At 34.8% G+C, this 19901-nt stretch overlaps 1 protein-coding gene and 1 long non-coding RNA gene across 2 annotated transcripts; both read left to right on the plus strand.

Moving 5' to 3' along the window:
- The first annotated feature begins 144 nt into the window (after positions 1-144).
- On the plus strand, positions 145-12853 carry LOC123684229. Its single transcript, XM_045623405.1, has 4 exons — positions 145-374; positions 425-640; positions 5245-5498; positions 12181-12853. The coding sequence occupies exons 1-4, from the start codon at positions 251-253 to the stop codon at positions 12661-12663; spliced, it is 1077 nt and encodes a 358-aa protein (XP_045479361.1). The 5' UTR covers positions 145-250; the 3' UTR covers positions 12664-12853.
- On the plus strand, positions 5505-9176 carry LOC123684230. Its single transcript, XR_006748117.1, has 2 exons — positions 5505-7303; positions 7412-9176. It is a non-coding gene; the product is annotated as an uncharacterized LOC123684230 (long non-coding RNA).
- Positions 12854-19901: the final 7048 nt, after the last annotated feature.

Genomic DNA, 19901 nt, shown 5'->3' on the forward strand with positions numbered 1-19901 from the left:
AGTAGACGTATATTCTGTGATGACAAGTGACAAGGAGTCCAAGAAAACATTGATGTAAATTATTCCTAAATCCTAAAATTCTCAAATGACAAATGACCTAAAAGCTTCATAATTTCTATTACTTAAGTGCATAAAATTCAATATCATTCTTCCTAAAAAATAGTCATTTTTGATAAAATAAAAAAAGTAAACAGTTTCTACAATTGTCGATTTTGGGTTCATTTTGATCAAATGCTTTAATTTTTGTCCGATGGAGCATTTGGCCAAGGATTTAACGAATGCTCTTGAAGAATCAGAGTCTTGTGGTCCTATTAATTTCGATCCTAAAATAAAATGGGGTATGAGGAGAAGAACACGATCGGCTGGAAATTTGCGTAAGTTAAACATCATCTTCCTCTTTCATTTCTGAGCTGTCTTTTTTTAGATTTTTATCTTAATAAATCTGGGGATAATAGATCTGATGATAGCAGCAGTTCTTACTCAGAGGTCCTGAACAGAGGCGATGAGAGGGGTAGGAACAAAGTTGTCAGTTTTCACCAAAGTGATTCTGATGATCTTAGTTTCAAAGTAATTGGTAGTGATACATTGCGTATGCAAAATCATTTACAACCCTTCCTAAGGGGTCGATACAATAAATTGGGTAAGTTTTGAGGCAAAATATATGGGTAATTTGACATAACTATGTTCCTTGAATTCCAAGTATATTTGAACTGGTATTTCACTGATATTGTCAACAACTAAATCAATATTAATTTTGATAATCATGTAGAATAGATGTATTACCTTGAGAACCTCTAAAGAAGTTCAATTTTCTACGTCAAATTGGCAGCTACCCAGCAAACACAAATATGAATCATACATATAACATATAATATATGTGTTACATAGCAATATTATACTGTTATAATGTACCTTACATGATATCTTGAACGATATCGCTGGTATATTACATCTGTAATATTGATGGGTACATTCTTTATGTATCAGTTACGTAGCTGATATTTATTTAATACATTAATTCTACAAATCATCAATACATTGATGTTCCCATAGAATGAATATGTTTATTTGTAACAATTTGTACAATGCAAAAGTAAGAAACCCCTATCATGAATGTGTCATTTTATAATTTTTAAGTGATCTAATAAATAATTTTAATGAATTTTTCTTCTTTACTTCTTCTGGTAAGTTGTTATATTCTATTGCAGCCTGGTAGATCGGTGAATTTTTGGCTCTATTTGTTCTTATATTATCTAAATGGTAATTGTTTATTTGTCTTGTCTGGTAATTATGTAGGTCTAATCTTTTTTTGAGTTCTGTGTTGAATTTGAGCAGGCCATGCTCCATCTTGTATATCAGTTTACACTGCTCAACGACTTTTGTGACCCTCATGTTGGGTATCTTTAGTGTGTCATATAACTCAGTTGTTGGAGTATCATATGGTAGATTATATATAGCCTTCAGAGCTCGATTTTGCAATCTTTGTACCCTCTGTAAATTGCTGACTGATGTATTTGATCACACACTAATCAAGTATGCCAGCACAGAATGAATATTCGAGTAATATAATGTCTTTTTTGCTGGCTTACTAAGATAGGGACTAACTGTTCTCAATGCTGCAATAAGAGGTGTAAGTTTACGTGACAAATATTCTATATGTTCAGTCCACTCCAGTTTTGTATCAATATTCAATCCGAGGTAGGTGTGCAAATTTTTTTGATTGATTTTGATTCCATTTATTTTGATGTTTAGCGGCTTTGAGGGTTTATTTTTCTTTTTGAAAAGGAGAGCAACCGTTTTTTCCACATTCAAGATATTTCTGTTATATAAAAATTCACATAGTTGATACATACTATTTATATAACATTCAGATATCTGTTATGTTACTCATATATATCATGTTTGTAGCTGATATATTTCTCTGATATATTATCCCACACAGAAGTAATATATTGTTTTATATTGCATGGAGAATTTTTACTGATGTATTATCTAATTTAAATATAAACATGATCTCCATGCAATATAACAAAATATATCAGTTGTGTGAGTGTCAGATAAACAAAAGAAATATATAATCTACAAACAAGATACATAAGAAAAACGTAGTATCTGTCTGAATGTTTATATTACATATCATATGCTCAGAAGTTGAGTCTCCTTGCAATTTGAAAACAATACATACCAGTAAAATTATTTTTGTAGGAAAAACTAATCAAACTGCAGATAAAAATTCTAGGTATGCTGACAACACACAAATTATGTTTTAGTGGATTTTTTTAAATTTGTTCCAATATCTTTAAAACAAAAATTTAACAAATGATACACAATATCAGTTGAAACTAGAACAACTGGTATCTAGCCAATATAAATTAATAAGAGATATATCTCTTATAAATTACATCCAAATTCAAAAGAGATATTCATGAATTGTGATGCGTTGCAAATATTTATATTTAAACTGCATCTTTATCTTTTGTAAAAAAAACATTTTTCAGTCACCATTGATATTATTTTGAAAATTATTGTATAATATTATTATTAGAAAATTCAGCAGAAACCAAATTTCTTCGTTTGGTATGCACCATGTTTCAATGATTACAAATATAATTATTAGTAGTAAAACAGGGTTTAATAATGTAACAAGGGTAATTTTTAAATGAAAGATCATAGAATGATTAGAAATTTTTAATGTAATCAAAGTACCTACAGTAACCAAATTTATTTCTGTCTTTTAATCCTCAATGTGCCCAGCCTTATCCACTCGGTTGATATCTTCTCAAAATCACATTGGATAAAAGGTTTAGTTGCAAAACCTAAACATATTAGAATGTAATTGAAAAATGGTATTTACAATTAAGATTCTCAATAACGTGGTTTCATGATTGTATGAAATAACAAATTTTACAAAAATATAATATAATGATATGAAAGTTTTCAATTCATGAGTAAATTTCAGAAGGTGATTCTTCAATGTCAAACAGCAAAATTTTCTATATCTTATCAAAACATTTGATTAAACCTATCAGAATCTATTTCCCAAAAAGCATCCTTATTTGATCCGACATTGATCGTTAATAATGAAAAGTGTATTATTGTGCATATATGAAATCTAGATGTAGGTATTAATTTCACTTATAGGAGGTATAGACATCACAAACATAAATAAAATATAGTAGAAAAATAGTGTAAGTTTTTTTCTTTTTTTTTTTTATACGCATCTCTCGGGAAAAGACTGAGCTTATAACGCCCTTTCAAGCGCCCCGAGATGAATTTAGAAGAATTCGGTTTGTGCGTGTCTTAAACTTGTAACCAAGGGGGAATACATCTTGAGATAGGGTATTCCATAGCCTTGCAGTTCGGTAAAAAAAAGCCTTCTGATACACCGATGTCCTAGCTGTAGAAAGATGCACGACAAACTGGTGACTATTATCGGCTAGCCTTGTTCGTCGATCAAATTGAGCCCCTGGTGGAATCATGGAGGCAATGGCAGCAGAACACCTTCCGTGGTAGTATCTGTAAAAAAGGCATAAGTCTCCAACCTTCCTACGGTGATCGAGACTATGAAGGTTTGCAGTTAACGTTGGATCGTCTATTAGGCTCACTGCTCTTTTTTGAATGGAATCAAGTAGGAGTAACGAGTGCTTAGGAGCTGAACCCCAAGCATGAGAGCAATATTCCATAGCTGGACGCACTTAAGCCTTATAAAGTAATAAAAGCTGCTTTGGAGTGAACAAGTAGTAAAAATTAGCACACTATTCAGATACTTCTTATTGAGATGATCAAACAATTGGGGTATTACTACCGAACTATGTAGGCCCAAATGTAAACTACCATAAAAAGGATAATTATCGAACTGCACATAATTTATCTCTGAACGGGGAAGCCAGAAGCCATGCACATACCATTAACGATCTACCAAAAAATGCAGCAAATACATGCTATAAACAGGCTTTCAAGTATAGAAAAAAATTAAAGGAACACACAATAACACAAATCTAAATGTTGTCGAAGTATACTAATATTCACTTACCTCACATATTTTCAAGATGAAAGTAATCCGAAATTGATGAAAAATCAACAAATGAGGAATATTATTATAGTTTTTCACTTCTATTCTTCTATGAGAACAATCAGAAGTTGTATCACAGACTAGTAATCTGTGGTTGTATATCACTATTCACAGCACTTGTTCTGGCGCAAATTTCTGAACAGGCCAACTTCAATTAAGGTTATGTGGCGTGAATTCCCAGAATATTAAAGCTAGATGATATTTTTGAAGTGTTTTTTATATTATGTATACGAACATGATATGTAATTATAAGCGTACGTGAATAGATCTGAGAAATATATCATGAATTCATTGGGGACTGAACAGAAAGAAGATTGCCGCCATAAACAAGAGAATAAAATCGGTGTTTTGCTACAATAAATGCAACAAATAATTTCCCCAGTGTAAATCAGGTTATTTTTCGCCATAAATGGTTTGAAAATAAAATAAATTCTACATAATAAAAAATTGAAAAACATAAAAACAAATTCTAAAAACTGAGATATCGACAAATTTAAGTTAAATATTCAAATAATCCACTTTGTTGAGCCAAACAGTAGCCAAATCTATTATAAAGAGATACTCTCATCTCTCTGAACAGATTCGGCATAGTTGCTATTTTGGCACAAAGTTCGATTACTTTGGACCTTAATTCAACAAGATTTGTCGCTCTGTCAATTTCATGCCCATAAATCAAATTTTTTAGATATCCCCCAAAAAAATCATTGGGAGATAAATCTGGTGACCTGGGAGGCCATTTGATCGTGCCATTTGTAGAAATGACAGGGTCAGATAATGTCGTCCTGAGATATTGTGTGACTGCTCGTGCGTTGTGACTTGGACAGCCATCCTGTTGAAACCAGACAAGATCGAAGGCAATTGGTAGCTGTCGAACTGTCGGAATAATTCTATTTTCTAAAAGCTCCAAATATTTTGCAGCGTTTAAGTTACCGTCGATGAAAAATGGCCCAATGATGTAATTCCACAGTATTCCATTCCAAACATTAAGTTTTTTAGGATACTGGGTACGCACGGGAATACTCTGACGTTTATTCTTTCCTGATTAATTTTTCGATCTGGTAACCTAGATGCCATTTTGACGTAACTGATTCGTGGGTCTCAAGGTCATATACCTATTCTACATGATTACCTTAATTTCTTCCTATAGTTATTTAACAATGCACCACTTTCAGTTGTTTGTCATAGTTTAGAAAGTGATTCCTTCAACGAACACTCTCCTGCAAGGCCAAGCTTTCGTAGAAAACGGAAATTGAAAAGAATGTTTATTGAAGAAGCACCAATGCCTCAATGTGGAAAAAGGAAGAGATCTCAAAAATTGGATATTCTTGAGAATGATCATATCAGAAGTGGAAACCGAATAAAGCCTTTACATAAAAGTATTGTGGATAAGATTGAGAAATTCTGCAAGAAGACGGTTTCTGATGATGTTAGTATATTATTATTGCATATTTCAGTACAATCTATATATTAAATATTTCAATTTCATTCATGGCTGTCTAACAAAAAAGTGTTATTTAATATTTAATGAGAATTCTAGGTGAAATATTTTCTCTTTGATAAAAAATATTGAATATTCAGGGTGAGTCTTTGACTCGTACATAACATTAACAGTAGATTCTTGTGGTTGAAAGGAACACTTTTTTCCTTTACCATATTTTCCGATTCGGCCTAGATGAGAAGTAGGGATGGGCAAGAGACAGAAAACTATTGATGTTTATTGTATCGATATTTTCTGACAATATATCGACATGTATCGAAATATGTAACAGTAAAAATATCCATATATATCGATGTTATATTTTGGTGTGGGGAAATTCTGTTGAATTCAATAAAGTTTTTCTATCTTAGAAGAGGATAATAAGCTTCAGATGACGAGATTCAGTTGAAAACGACATTTTCAATAGTTTGCTCCCATTTTTATGGAATATTTTCGTTAAGCATAATTTCAGTTTTGAGATATTCATTTCAAAATTTCAAAAAGTATCAACTTCGATATTTTTCAATATTTCGCATTATGATTTCGACCACACGAAAGATATTATGTTCTAGTTTCATAGACATTGCGAGAAAAATAAAATAATGATTACACAGCAGAAAGGATTTTTCAAGAACGCTCAAGGATGTAAGAAACAGCTGGAAATATATTTCATCATATGCAACCAAGCCATCAAGAAACATAGAAACCTTTTCATGACTTATTTTGTTTATAAGAAGGCTTCGACTCGACTCCACATGGCTGGCTGAAGAAAATTTTGGAAAAATACAAGATCGATCTAATTATAACAAATTTTCTAAAGCTTGTAATGGGCAATTGCAAACGAACATCGAGCTTTCCACGACAAACATAAAAACCAGGCTGATTCCAATTGAGGGAATTTTCCAAGGAGTCTTTTAGCCCTTTATGGTTCTGCTTGGCGCTGAAGCCATTCTCTAAACAGCTGAACGTTACTGAGAAAGGTTTCAACATTAGAGGGAATAATAATATTACCACCCTCAATCTTTTGCTGTACATGGATGATTTGAAACTGATAATAGGCAATAAGAACCACCTAGAAATTATGGTCAAACTAGTGGAAAATTTTTCAAAAAATGTTGGTATGGAATTTGGATTGGACAAGTGTCGTACTCTCAGATTAGTGGGAGGAAGAATTCAAGATGATCCGATTACTCTTGCAAATGGTCAGGAAATAGAAGCAATGAAGTCGGATGATCTTTACAAATACCTTGGAATGAAATAGAACCCATGAGTCAACCACAAAAGAATGAAGCAAGAATTAACTACTGAGTTCGTTAGGAGAACCAAAAAAATCTCAAAAACAAACCTCAACAGCAGGAACATGGCGAGAGCCATATACACATAAGCATGTTCAATTCTAACATACTCATTCGGAATAGTTCCATGGAGCAAAACATACATCGAAAACTTGCAACGTAAAATGAGTACGCTGATGAGCAAACAAGCATCATTCGAAAAGCAGCATTGAGAGGACTACACTGCCGAGAAATAAAGGAGGCAGGGGTCTAACGGATATCATGTAACTTGCTAATGGGCAGATAGAAAGCCTACAGGAATACTTCAGAGATCAAGCAAGTACATCAGAGGTCTACAAAATAATGTGTGAAACAGAGGAATCAACACATCTACAGCTGTTTTTCTACAACCATCATACAAACCAAGAAAAACTACAAAGATGGAAAGAGAAACCCCTGCATGGAAGACATTTCAACGAGGTGAACCAGGGACCGTATTCTCGGCAAGTGATCTTTCAAAACGTATACGTTCATTCAGTGTTCAGAGCATTGAAAGAACGTATACGTTTTGAAAGATCACTTGCCGAGAATACGGTCCCAGGGTCATGTCGACATTGAAGCGTCGAACTATTGGCTCACATCAGGTGCAATGTATTCAGAAACGGAAGGTTTTATTTTAACCATACAAGATCAAGTGATCTCAACGAGGAACTACTGCAGGCAGATCATAAAGAATCGAACTATTTCTGACGATCGATGCCGATATGGGTGTCCAACGAATAAGACAATCCAACATACTCCTATCACGGGAGGATGTCAAATGTTTGCAGGAAATGAATATAAAGAGAGACACGATGCAGTAGGAAAGATACCAAACCAAGAATTGGAAAGCAAATTAAAACTAATTCATTCTGAAAAAATGCCATACTACAAGTACCGACCGGAGACCATCCTGGAAAACGAACGCTATAAGCTGTACTGGATTCGTACGGTTTTGATTGATAAAACAGTCCCTCACAACAGACCATATAAATTAATAGTCGATAAACATCAAAAGACAGCATTAAGCTAGGTTGACATGGGTAGTGCATGGCGTTCGTTGATTTCACTTTCTTATTCACGGGAATAGTATGACGTATATTCGTATTTCAAGAAGCTCGCTGCTAGATCGAGACTAACATGTTTGATATCCCAGTTTACGTTCGTGTCGCCTTTCGAAACCATCCGTTTCGAGAATAATTTCATAACTCTTCCGTTGACACGAGTCGATCTCCATACATAACTAACCTCGCTTGTGTTTCACTACCCATGTCAACTAGGATTAAGGTATGATCAGACCGACGCGGGACTTCGGGATCGGAAACGGGAGCGATGCGTTAGTTGCGCCAGCGGACATATTGCATATCATGCACACCTACGCGAAATAATGAGATACGATTATTAGTATGAATCAAAAATTATGTATCACAGTGACAGTTTTTCGGAAGGAGGAGTTTTACTGCTCAACGCCGTTGATTTTAATCCCGCTAAAGTTCCTTTCTTGCTCCCGCAGTCCCGCGTCTGTTCATACCTTTTATCGTTCATTTCGTGAATATTTGTGCGACTGTTCCGTTGACACGAGTCGTTTTCCAAGTATTCTTGAACCAAAGCTGTGATCCACTAGCCATGTCAACCTAGCTTTACTCATCGACGTAGCAATACTAAATAACAACCTGCGTCAAAGGAGGTCGAAAAAATTTCAAAGTATATGGACCTTGAATTTCAAATAAAGCGTCGTTGGGGAATGATATCAATGAAACTATTCCAATTATCAAAAATTGGAAGAGTACCCAAAAATCTCAAGAGGAATATCTAGCAAGTAGTGGTCAATGAGTATATACGTAATATAATGCAAAAAGCTGTACTTTTAGGAACTGCAAGGACGGTGAGAAAATTCCTAGGAGGTGACGGACAGGTCCAAGGATCGGCGAGATTATGTGAAAGAGGACCTGAAGTTCGACAAGGATCAGGGGGGCTACAAGGACCGGACACGACCGAACTCTATCCTTATGATATTTAAAATATTTGGGATTGAGTGAATGTTCCTCTTAGCGGGGAATGAGAAAGCCGACGGCGAGGAGATTTTTCTATCTAACGAGTATAGGCTAGAGTCGGGGATAATAATAATCCTCTTTATTTTATAGTATGTAACTACAACTAGTTGCTTGTAGTTGTGTGAGCTGAGAAAATATGCTTATTTTTGAAAAAGAAAATTGAACATTCTGCTAAATATATACCATAAAAATATATTGTAAGTAATTTGTTTCTTCTAAATACACTTCTACATGACTAATTAAATTTCATTTTGAACATATATCTTATGCTTCTTTTTCGCACAATGAACAGCCTACCTACTTCACAGCATGATCCCAAAAAAATGCAGACTCAAAATTCGCGAAGTATACTATTTTCAAGTTCTGAAAACTTAAATACTCTGAAAGAATCCTTAGACCATTCCAACCCTGCTAAGCTTTGACTCCGAGTGATCTATTTGATAAGATCCAGATGGCCGTCTAAATATTCACTCAGAAACTTGACAGCATCCTCAATTTCTACCTCATTACTGTGATGTAACAAGTAGTCTATGGTCATATGATTAGTAGGAATGGCAGTTGTCTGGAGTCGACAACGTTTCAGAACCATGGGCGGACTCCAGTGCTCCCACCCAAAGTGCAATGGAGACTTTGGAATTACCAACAACAGGATCGTTCAACAGCATTCAATATAATTTCACTCAGCAAATAGCTGAACTGAAAAATGCTTTCGTTTAATGAAGGAGACTTTTCTCCCTACTGCATGTCACTTTTTTCTTCTATTTCGTTCTTTAAAAGAGGTGTTTCCTCTTATCTGTCCTTATTCTCATGTTCTTTCAGGGCCTCTATTATCTTCTTTCTTTGTTTGTTGACTATTTCTTCGATAGTTTCAATTTTCAATTCTTTTCTGATTTGTTGGTTGGTTACATACCATGGGGCGCCAACCGCTGTTCTGATTACTGTATTTAGCGTATTTTGCAACTGATCCTTATTATTGTCTTTCGTATTATAGCAGGTTACTCCTGCATAAGTAATGCTTGGTATTAGCACTATGTTTATTATAATCAGCTTGTTTTTCAAGGAAATTTTACTTTTAGGGTTGAGCAGCGAGTACAATATCCCGTGCAATTGCCTTGACTTTTTTTCTGTTTTCTTCTATATGTTCTATATGTTCATTCTTTCATCTAGTATTATTCTCAAATATTTTGCTTCCTTTTTCTTTCTTTACTGTTGTTCCTCCGAAGTAGATTGCAATTGTTTTCGATGTATTCACTTCAAATCTCCATTTCTTGAAGTATTCCATCATTTTATCTAGGTCTATCCGTAACTGCCTAGTAATTGTTTTCCGCATTCTACTGTGATAGTATATGGAAGTGTCATCTGCAAATTGGCTATCTTGCATCTATTCATTTTTGGTATGTTTGTCATGTATAACTTGAATAGCAGCGGTCCTATCACCGATCCTTGGGGAACTCCGGCTTCAATTGTAGCCAGTCTTAGCGCCTTTTCAAAATGCTTTCACTCCAAGGTCTATACACTGATAGTACGATGAAACGTTTGCCACCCATACACATTTCGGCTGCTGCACATTCCATTTGTCCAATTATAGGGAAATCTTCCAATTTTCTTCTTCTTTTGCTGTTGACTCCTTGATGAATATAGATGGCTGCTCCACCGTGCTTACCCTTTGGTCTGCAAACGAAGGATACAAGATTGTAATCATTTAGCTTATTGATCAACTCATCCTCACTTTTCCAATGTTCTGTTACACAGACTGCCTTGCAATTGAGTTGAGTTGAAAGAAAGTGCTGGAAGGTATCAACACTGTTTCCTATGGATCGGAGATTCTGATGTATCACTTCGTAAATTTTTTCAATATTATGTGTCAAATTCTGTGATGTTAGTTTCGTTTTCGCGAAATGTTATTGGTTCCCTATAAAAACTATCTGCAGGACTATTCTTCTTATAAACTTGCATGTTAAAGCGTTTGAGGACTACATTCACAGGCCAAAATTCCGGATTGTAAACTTCGCCCTTCCTTGAAAAAGGTACCTTCACTAGGAATCTCTTGAGACTGCTTCTTTTCTTCTCGAATGTTAGTTCTTTAACTTCCACAACCTCATCAATAAAATCTGAGATAAATTTTTTCATCATGGGTTCACTCCACACGACTAATAAAGAACCACGCTTGCCTTTCCAGTCCAACAAATGTATTTTCGTTGTCCTTCATTTTGCAGGTTCCAAATTTCAACGATCTGGATTTTTCTTTCTTCTGTTCACGTTGATCCACTTCTCATTACTCTCGTTAGAATTTCCTCTGAACTTTTCATCAACAAAGCGATTTGAGATTGGATTGAATTTGTCAACTCTTTCGTCCACCTTGTCAATTTTGTCATTTTACCCAGATCGATGCTCCCAACTGCTGCATTTCAACTAATGCATTTTGAACGGAAATTCCATCCTCTTTATGGTGACTTTATTGATTGATGTTTTGGTAGATTTTTCCATCTTTTGCCTGTCATCTCCCTGTGCATTGTTTTGATTTTTTTCAAGTTGTTTTATTTTATCTGCTTGAGATAAGATTTCCTTTTCCATAACAGAAATTTTGTATTTCAACAATAAATCATTTTCATTCATTAAAGTATTCTTATCGTCCAACTCTCTTATTATCTTCATCATAACCTCAATTTGTAATAAAGAAGTTATGATAACTTTTCCTTTCATTCCATTTTCCAATTTTCCCTTTTAGCTTATAGTTGAATTCATGATGTAGTTTTCACCAAATTAATTCTCTGAAAGATCGAGCCCGAAAATGTGCCTCAATGAAACTGGGACACCCTGTACAGTGACGATTTCAAGCAGTTTACCAAATTTCATTTTACCGTGATCTGACTAGGTCGAAATTTAGTTTGTTTATGTGAAATAACCTCTGGAATGTTCATGCTGAATTGGGAGCCATTATTTGGATAAACTAATCAACAATCTAATCTCATATATACCTATGTACATTTCAAAAGCATCTTATGCCAAGTCTGTGCTCATCTCGATTTTTTTGTGCAGTTGCAAATACATAAAAAATAACCTAGGAGCTTATTGTCAGAATTATTTTTAATATTTTTCTGATTATACCAAGTTGCATTTCTCTAAATTCAGCCGTGCTGAATTTTTTTGCAATTTTATCTAATTTCCTTTGTTGGATGCCATTTGCGGAAATCATAATATGTTTCATTTGGAGAGGAGCACTTTCACTTCTAATAAAGCAATGTACTATTTTCTATTTTCTAGGGAATGTCCATGGAAGTACAAAGTATTGATGACAATTTTGACATTGCTAGTGAAAGCAGTCTCAGTTGGAGTGGAGGAGAAGGTCATGAAGGAGATGACGAATTAACTGATTGGGCTCCATCAGTTGAAACACCTACAGAGCCATCATACATAACTGAGTATGATCCTAGAGAAATAAGGGCAGGCTGCAGAAGACTGGGAGATGAACGTCCAGGATTTAGTATTGTAACAAATGCTAATGAAAGGGTTGCAAAATTTTTGCAAGATAGTTCTAAATCAGAATTGAAATTATTCGGCGGGGACAAAGACAAAATTAGACAATTGGCCAATCTTTACTCTTTGGACCTCTGGTCTGATGGTGCTATGTCAACACTTCTACGTAAAACAAACAGAACACCTTGTATGCAACCAACCCAGAGACATCATAGCAGTTTTTCATTGGGAAATAAGAGGATAAGAGTCCATTCGCATGTCAAACAGTGAACGTTAAAGTTATAGTTCATCTATTTTTAATTTTAAGATGTTGATTAATAATTTATTATAGTTTAATTCTGAGAGGAGTTATTGAAAAAATATTGTGAAGTTGAAACTAAAATTTCAATTGATTAATGTATATCTAGTCATGATAGTTGAATTTTCAATTTACTCATAATAAAATTTATGTTGGATGGGCCATCTGTTAATTCATTTTTAAACTGGTGGTTATTTTATTAATTTAAACTTACATTCATTATGCTATAAGTATATAAAGTATAGGTCCTTTTTAGGAAACCTGCTTTTTTGAAATGCCAACGTTTCAATATATTTGATATCTTCTTCAGGGCTCTGAAACTATACAAAAAAAAAGGAAAAACAAATTTCCAATGGAACCAGAATACTTATTAAAAAAATATAAAAATAAATAGCATACAAACAAATCACCTACAATCATCAATGACAAAAGTAACTGTAAAAATAAAATCGATTGAATAAATAAATAAATGATTAAATAATAACGACAATAATAAATATTTCTCTACTACTGACATCAACAGTCAGTTTTCCGTGTTAATAAAATTATATTAAAAGAACGTACACTTCCATCATTTTACCTGGCACAGTCGGCAACTGAATTTAATAAATATCAGATGTAGTGTTTCCTATGAAGACAGGCGAAAAAAAGAGAAACATGAACTGGTCGACAAACCACAAACATTTGTTAAACCCTCTCAACTTTTGTCCTTCATTTTCTCAATTAAATTGAAGTATGAAGAATTAAGGTTTTCAATATCGGATCGCTCATTCAAGGCATTTCTTTCCTTTTTTATACTAATCATTTCGTGCAATAGTCTCCTGTTTAAAAAGTTTTGGAGATCCAAGATTTTGGTTTCCTCGAAATCAAAAGAAAGCGGAGTAAGGACATGCTCCGCTAGAGCAGTCAACCTCGTTTTCAAATATCTACTCGTCTGTACTAAATATACGCTATGGCATTCGGACCATGGAATACGATATACTCGTATACTGTTAGAGCGAAGTTCTTTAGGAGTAACGCTTTTTAGTTTGGAAAAAAAGCGTTTCCGTTTTATTTTCAGGTTTGAAACATATTCAACTCATCACTTTTCAGGGCATTACTAATTTTCTCCGTTAAGTTGGGAATGTATCTTAATTTATAATAGTATATTATTCAACGAGCGGTAATGTAGGTCATAACTCACGCAGATGATGTTTGCAGCACGAGCCGCAGGCGAGTGCTGTAATTCATCAAGTGAGTTATGACCATTACCGCAAGTTGAATACTATACTTTATCTACGACTATGTCAATAAATACTAAGAAAAAATACAGACTTAGAATAAAGACAGAAGGAACGGGAAATAAACATAATGTGCTCGATCCCGTACAAGAGAGATGGAAACTTAGTGCTACCAATCACAATCGAACTAGCTTCGGCTAGCTCGAATCCAGTACAGAGTACAGACATAGAAATTTATTGAAAAACCTTAATAATTGCCTATAAAAATGCATTAAAATATACCAAAAAATATTCCCTGTAAACGATTACTCAATGATCTTACTGATACACCAATCTTGAAAATTTTTTCAAACTCCTTTATATTTTTTCGGGCAAATAATTCTGTATGGTAACATTAACTCTTTGTCTTTTGGAAATGTATACCTTTATAATATTTCATCTTCACTATCTGAATTAATCGTTTTCAGCAAAACATTCACATTAATTAGATATCAACTTAATTTGAAAACGTCAAAAGTGACATTCCCTCGGACATTCCTCCCCTCAATAACAATAATGGAATGTTCCCTTTCGGCCAATCGAATAGAAGCAGAGAAGTATAGAAGCACAGATCCATATTTTCCGATTTATAATAGTGAGTTATAGTAGTGAGTTATTATAAATCACGCTGTTTGTTAATAGATACTATTAATTGCTCAAAAGCAGTTGAATAATGAGTTTATAATTCAATAGGAGTAAATAAAAATATTTATCATTAACGGAAGATGTATCATCAGTAGGTTGTTTTTCTTTCAAATTCAAAATCCTATCAACAAGTTCAGGAGGATAGTTGTTTGCAAACAAACGATATGAAAGCTTTCGTTTGACAATTTGGGGGCTTTATGTTTTATGTTTTGAATTAGGTTCAACTTATGTGGCATATGATGATATGAGTGAAAGTTTCAAACTCTTTCAGAGAATGTCGGCTTCTGATACCAATTCGTTTTTGACCTATTACCATCTCTAATAACCAGAGTATCCAAAAACCGAATTTTTCCTTCACTCTCTATTTATAAAGTGAATTTAAATCTTGGGTGGAAACTGTTGAAAACCTCGATAATTTGCTCAACTTTCTCATATGGAATGATAGCAAAAATGTCATCTACATATCTCTCAGTGAAGACCAATAGTAGTGATATAATAGAGAAGAGGAACAAATGTGTTAATATTTCAACCAATTTTTGTCCTTCTTCTTTAAGACGATTGGATGAGAGGGGTAAGTCTTTATTAAAGATCTCAAAGGAAACAAAACGACTTCTCAATCATCATAGAGAATTATAAGTAGTTAGGGTAATCATCTCTCAGCATGACTCAGTAGGGTAATTATACATTTAGAATCACCCTACTGAGTCATGCTGAGAGATGATTATATTGATAGAGCAAAGTCAATTATCACTGAATCAAGAGTTTTTTCGATTTTACCCGCGGCAAAACTTGGCAGCCATTGTCAACAAAAATTACATTACCTTTGATAATAAGTAATAAGGGTCGACCAAGGTCTATAGATTTAGACAGGTTGTCTCGTAACTTTCAACCAATCAGCGTCAATCATTCTTGACGTCACTCGGTTTACACATTCAAATAACTAACATTTGATTACAATGAAATTGTGGGTTTTCACCGAGGTTTTCACGGATTTTCTTATTAGTTTGATCGCGTATATCGTTCGTAGTCTATACTAAATAGGCTTTAATATCTTCAATCATAAAATAGCTACGATAAAATGTCTGTCAAATGATCAATGGTGGCCAAGGGCGATACAGACACTCTATAGACCTTGTCAGACACCGGATGACGCGTTACCCCACTCTTCAACCCAAGTTACGAGGCAACCTGTGTAATCTACAGACCTTGATCTCTGTCTAAGACACACCATCGTGGAGAGGCGACTCTGTTGCGTTGTAACGACCCCTTTAAATTCGTTGGGGCCGAAGTAGCGTGGCGCGAAAACCCATAGCGCTATCTGTGAGCACTTCATTTCTCTCACGATCGTGTCGACGACCTCCAGAGGAGGAGGTATGCAGGTGTAGTTAGGGGGGAAAGAGCGCATGCGAGCTGTGAAGGCGGAAACGCAAAGGTCAGCGTGCCATCGGTGCTAGCGTCCGATGAACACGCCAGTAGCCGTGACGTTGATACACTTCAAAACAATGCAAAGTCACATATATTTTTTAACAAAGAGCATTCGTGCAGATGCGAAAATCCTCGTCTTCAACTCTGATTTATGTTGCCGCCAGCACTCATGATTCTTGTTGAAATATAACTAAGTAAAGTGTTTTTTCAATTTATTTAAAAAAAAAATTAGATGCATATTAAATTAGATGAAGAAGATAATCGTTATCTATTTTGGATTGATATTTACATATTTATCTTTCAAAAACATTAGAAATGTACAGTCTGCCAGCAACATGCCCCATAAATGCAGGTATAACTAACTAGTTGCGAAGATATGTCAGTCGAAGACATTGACCTCTTCCACGAAGAGCCATAATATTTACGTCTTGCTTGCGTAGAAGTTAATTCTCATGCCAATCTTTATCCACCCACGACGCGCATACGGTTCAGGTGGATACGTTCCTATTATTTATGACCGATCGAAAGGTTTATTACGCGGTTCGACGGAAGAAATTAGACCATTTTTCGAGTACCATTCCGAACATAAGAAGGATTTTTCTTGAGGACCAGAGATGAATGAACTAACAAGGTTATGAAACCATGGATCTACTTTGTTTCTCCTACTACAAAGTCGATACAGTTCAGACAAAACACCCGATATAGCCACTTCCTACATGACACAAAAGGAATTATTGAAATTATTTAGAGATATCGTCCTCTGGGGTGAGAGGGTACAGGGTACCAAAATTTATTTCATGGATCACCAATGAAATTATATTTATTGATCCATTCTAACCAGGGCCGGCGTTAGGGGTGAAACAGTGAAGCGACTGTTTCAGGCGCCTCTATTGGAGGGCGGTAAATTTGCCCAACTTGTGGCCGCCTTTTCATATTTCTAAAAAAATATAATCTTGATTCTCAAAAACAACATGAGTTTGGTCCGCTCCTCTGCGTTAATCAATGTTCCCTGCAATAAAAATCTTCAAACCGTCTTTACTAAGCCGCCTCTTTAATAAATAACACATGGCAACCCAACCAATATAAACAGTATTGCCCATTACCCTAATGGGGATGAAATGTATTCCACAAAGACGAAAAACAACACTACCTTCACTTTCGAATTATGTGGAAGTTATTTACACATTCAATATACGGAAAATTCCTACGATTTTGAATTCAGAACTAGTTTCTGTGAAATGCCAAATGTTTTCAGCGGAATACAAGTTTTTAATCCCAATTAGTTTTCGAAGCTTTGCATGCCCTACCGCCCTTTGTATCTTGTGGTGTGATTAGTAATCTTTCATCGATCGTACGCAGTGACTTGAATATGAAAATCAGATATATATAACTTACGCATTGTTCTTCAGCGTCGAAGAAATCCAGGAATACATGAATCTACAGCGTAAAAAAGTGAATAGACACATAGACATATATTTCGAAGCCATATTGCAGGTGGTAGATTTTCATTATTGATGAGGACAAGTGTATTTAATTCCACAGGGGACCTTCCTTTTTCCATTTCGTCTTCAATTGTAGTTGTGTCAAATACAATTTGGACCATTCACGCCATGAATCTTGATGCATTTGCTGAATCAACTGATATCGAGATAATCCGTTGAGCCGCACATCATCAGGAAACTGTGGTTCTGGTAAGCTTAAAAATGGTTTACCAACCAAAAAGTGAGAGGTTCAATATCATAGGTATCAGATGACTTGGGATATAAGGGTCTGGAATTCAATGTAGCCTCAATTTGAACTAAAAATGTGTTGAATTCTTCTTAGGTTAGAATCGATTCGCCAACAACCCTATATGAATTGTAACGTTATAGTTGCCCATGTGACTCTAAAGACTGATTTCTAGGGGTTTGGCTTATTTGGCAACAAAACTCCTACCCAGGTTTTTACAAACCTAATTAAATTAAAATATATCTACAAAGATCGATCCTTTTCACTCTAAACAAATAACATGGAAATGAAAACTCAACTTAAATGGTGATGCTAACAATCCGTCGGAAACCAATATTGAAGAGAAGGATAAGTTTCTGAACAAAGTAAAGAAGGATAAAAAAGAAGATATGTTGGAGAGAAATACAGATTTATTGAAGAATAAAACATCAAAAATTCGGTTTTTGATGAATTACTGTGCTATTAGGATGGAACCTCTTCTGTAGATTATTTTCAGCCTTCTTTGCAGGAAGCTGTAGTACTCCAATTCCCATTCGGTGAAGTTGATGTAATAACGCCAGATTCAGAGACTTAAGTGGTTTTAACGTAAGTACTATTCCAACTACTATATCACAAGGAAGTATTTCTTGATATTTTTCAATCCCAAGAGAGGTTTCTGTTGTTCCAATCCCACGGAAGGTGTCTTGAGAAAATGAACAACGATATTAGAATATGTTATTCCTGAATTTACAACTCGTTCTCGGATTTCTAATCAAGAAATTATAAAGAAATCATTACATTCATCATATAATAAACCCGAGAAGGAATTTTGCTGAAATTATTTGACACAAAAAGAATTCTTCCAAACCTGAAATACGTTTCTACAAGATGGATGACTCAAAAAAAACTACTGTTTCAAATGTAATCAATTCGTACGTACAAGGTACGTATCCTCTCTGAAGTCTTGATAACTATGGAAAATCTTTCACAAAATTATCTGTTTCTTTTGATGTAACGTTACAATTGCCCATGAGACTCTAAGGACTAATTTCTAGGGGTGGTTTGGCTTATTTGGCAACAAAACTCCTACCCAGGTTTTTACAAATTTAATAAAATTAAAATATACAATGATCGATCCTTTTCACTCCAAACAAATAATAAAATAGAAACTTAACTTAAAACGATTTTAAATGAGCCACTCTGCTACTAGGATGGAACCTCTTCTGTAAACTATCTTCAGCCTTCTGAACAACAATTCCTATCAGGAAGCTATAGTACTCCAATCCCCATTCAACGAAGTTGATGTGATAATGCCAGGTATTTCGCAGGTATTCTCTCAGATTCAGGAACTAAAGTGGTCTAACATACGTACTATTCCAAATTCTGTATCTCAAGGAAGTAGTTCTTGATTTCTATCAATCCCAAGAAAGGTTTTCTTGGTTCTAATCCCACGGGAGGTTTCTTCGTTCTAATCCCACGGGAGGTGCTTTGAGAAAATGAACAAAAATGATATCAGAATATGTTAACTGAATTTACAACTCCTTCTCGGATTTCTAACCAAGACATTACAAAGAAATCATTACATTTATTATCAAATAAACCCGAGAAGGAGTTTTGCTGACATTATTTGACACAAAAAGAATTCTACCAAACCTGAAATACGTTTCGACAAGATGGATGACTCTGAAAAAAACTACTGTTTCAAATTAAATTGATTCATTCTGGTGAGATTATTACTTGTTGAATACAAATATTCATGTCAACACTTACCGAGAATCCCGACACAATTCTCGCCGATAAATAAGATTCCGAGTCTCAAATTAAATTAATAATGACTGAAATCTAAATCTGAGGTACTTATTCTTGCTGAAGTGTCAATAATAATTGAAAATCTTTCAGAAAATTCTCTCCAGAAACGCGCATCTGCGTTCCGACCGATAGTGCACGATATGATACGATTAATTGACAAATTACCGCGTCTTCAAAAATTCCAGTAGCGTAACATGGAATGAAGCGTGCAAAATCGTTGCACTTTCTTCAGATACGCGCATCCGCATCCCGACCAATCACCACGACGAATCGACAAATCTCCGCGTGTTTGAAAATTCCAGCAGCGCAATATAAATCATTGCAAAATGATGTTTCACCCTCTTTATATTTGATTCCCAGAGTTC

Source organism: Harmonia axyridis, chromosome 7, assembly GCF_914767665.1.
Source record: "Harmonia axyridis chromosome 7, icHarAxyr1.1, whole genome shotgun sequence".
Classification (NCBI taxonomy): domain Eukaryota; kingdom Metazoa; phylum Arthropoda; class Insecta; order Coleoptera; family Coccinellidae; genus Harmonia; species Harmonia axyridis.

Excerpts from the sequence above, each read along its gene's own strand:
- LOC123684229 (XM_045623405.1), top strand. The coding sequence starts at position 251 with ATGGAGCATTTGGCCAAGGATTTAACGAATGCTCTTGAAGAATCAGAG. Across the intron at positions 641-5,244 it reads GGGTCGATACAATAAATTGG|TTGTTTGTCATAGTTTAGAA; the intron begins GTAAGTTTTGAG and ends CACCACTTTCAG. Across the intron at positions 5,499-12,180 it reads AGAAGACGGTTTCTGATGAT|GGAATGTCCATGGAAGTACA; the intron begins GTTAGTATATTA and ends TCTATTTTCTAG.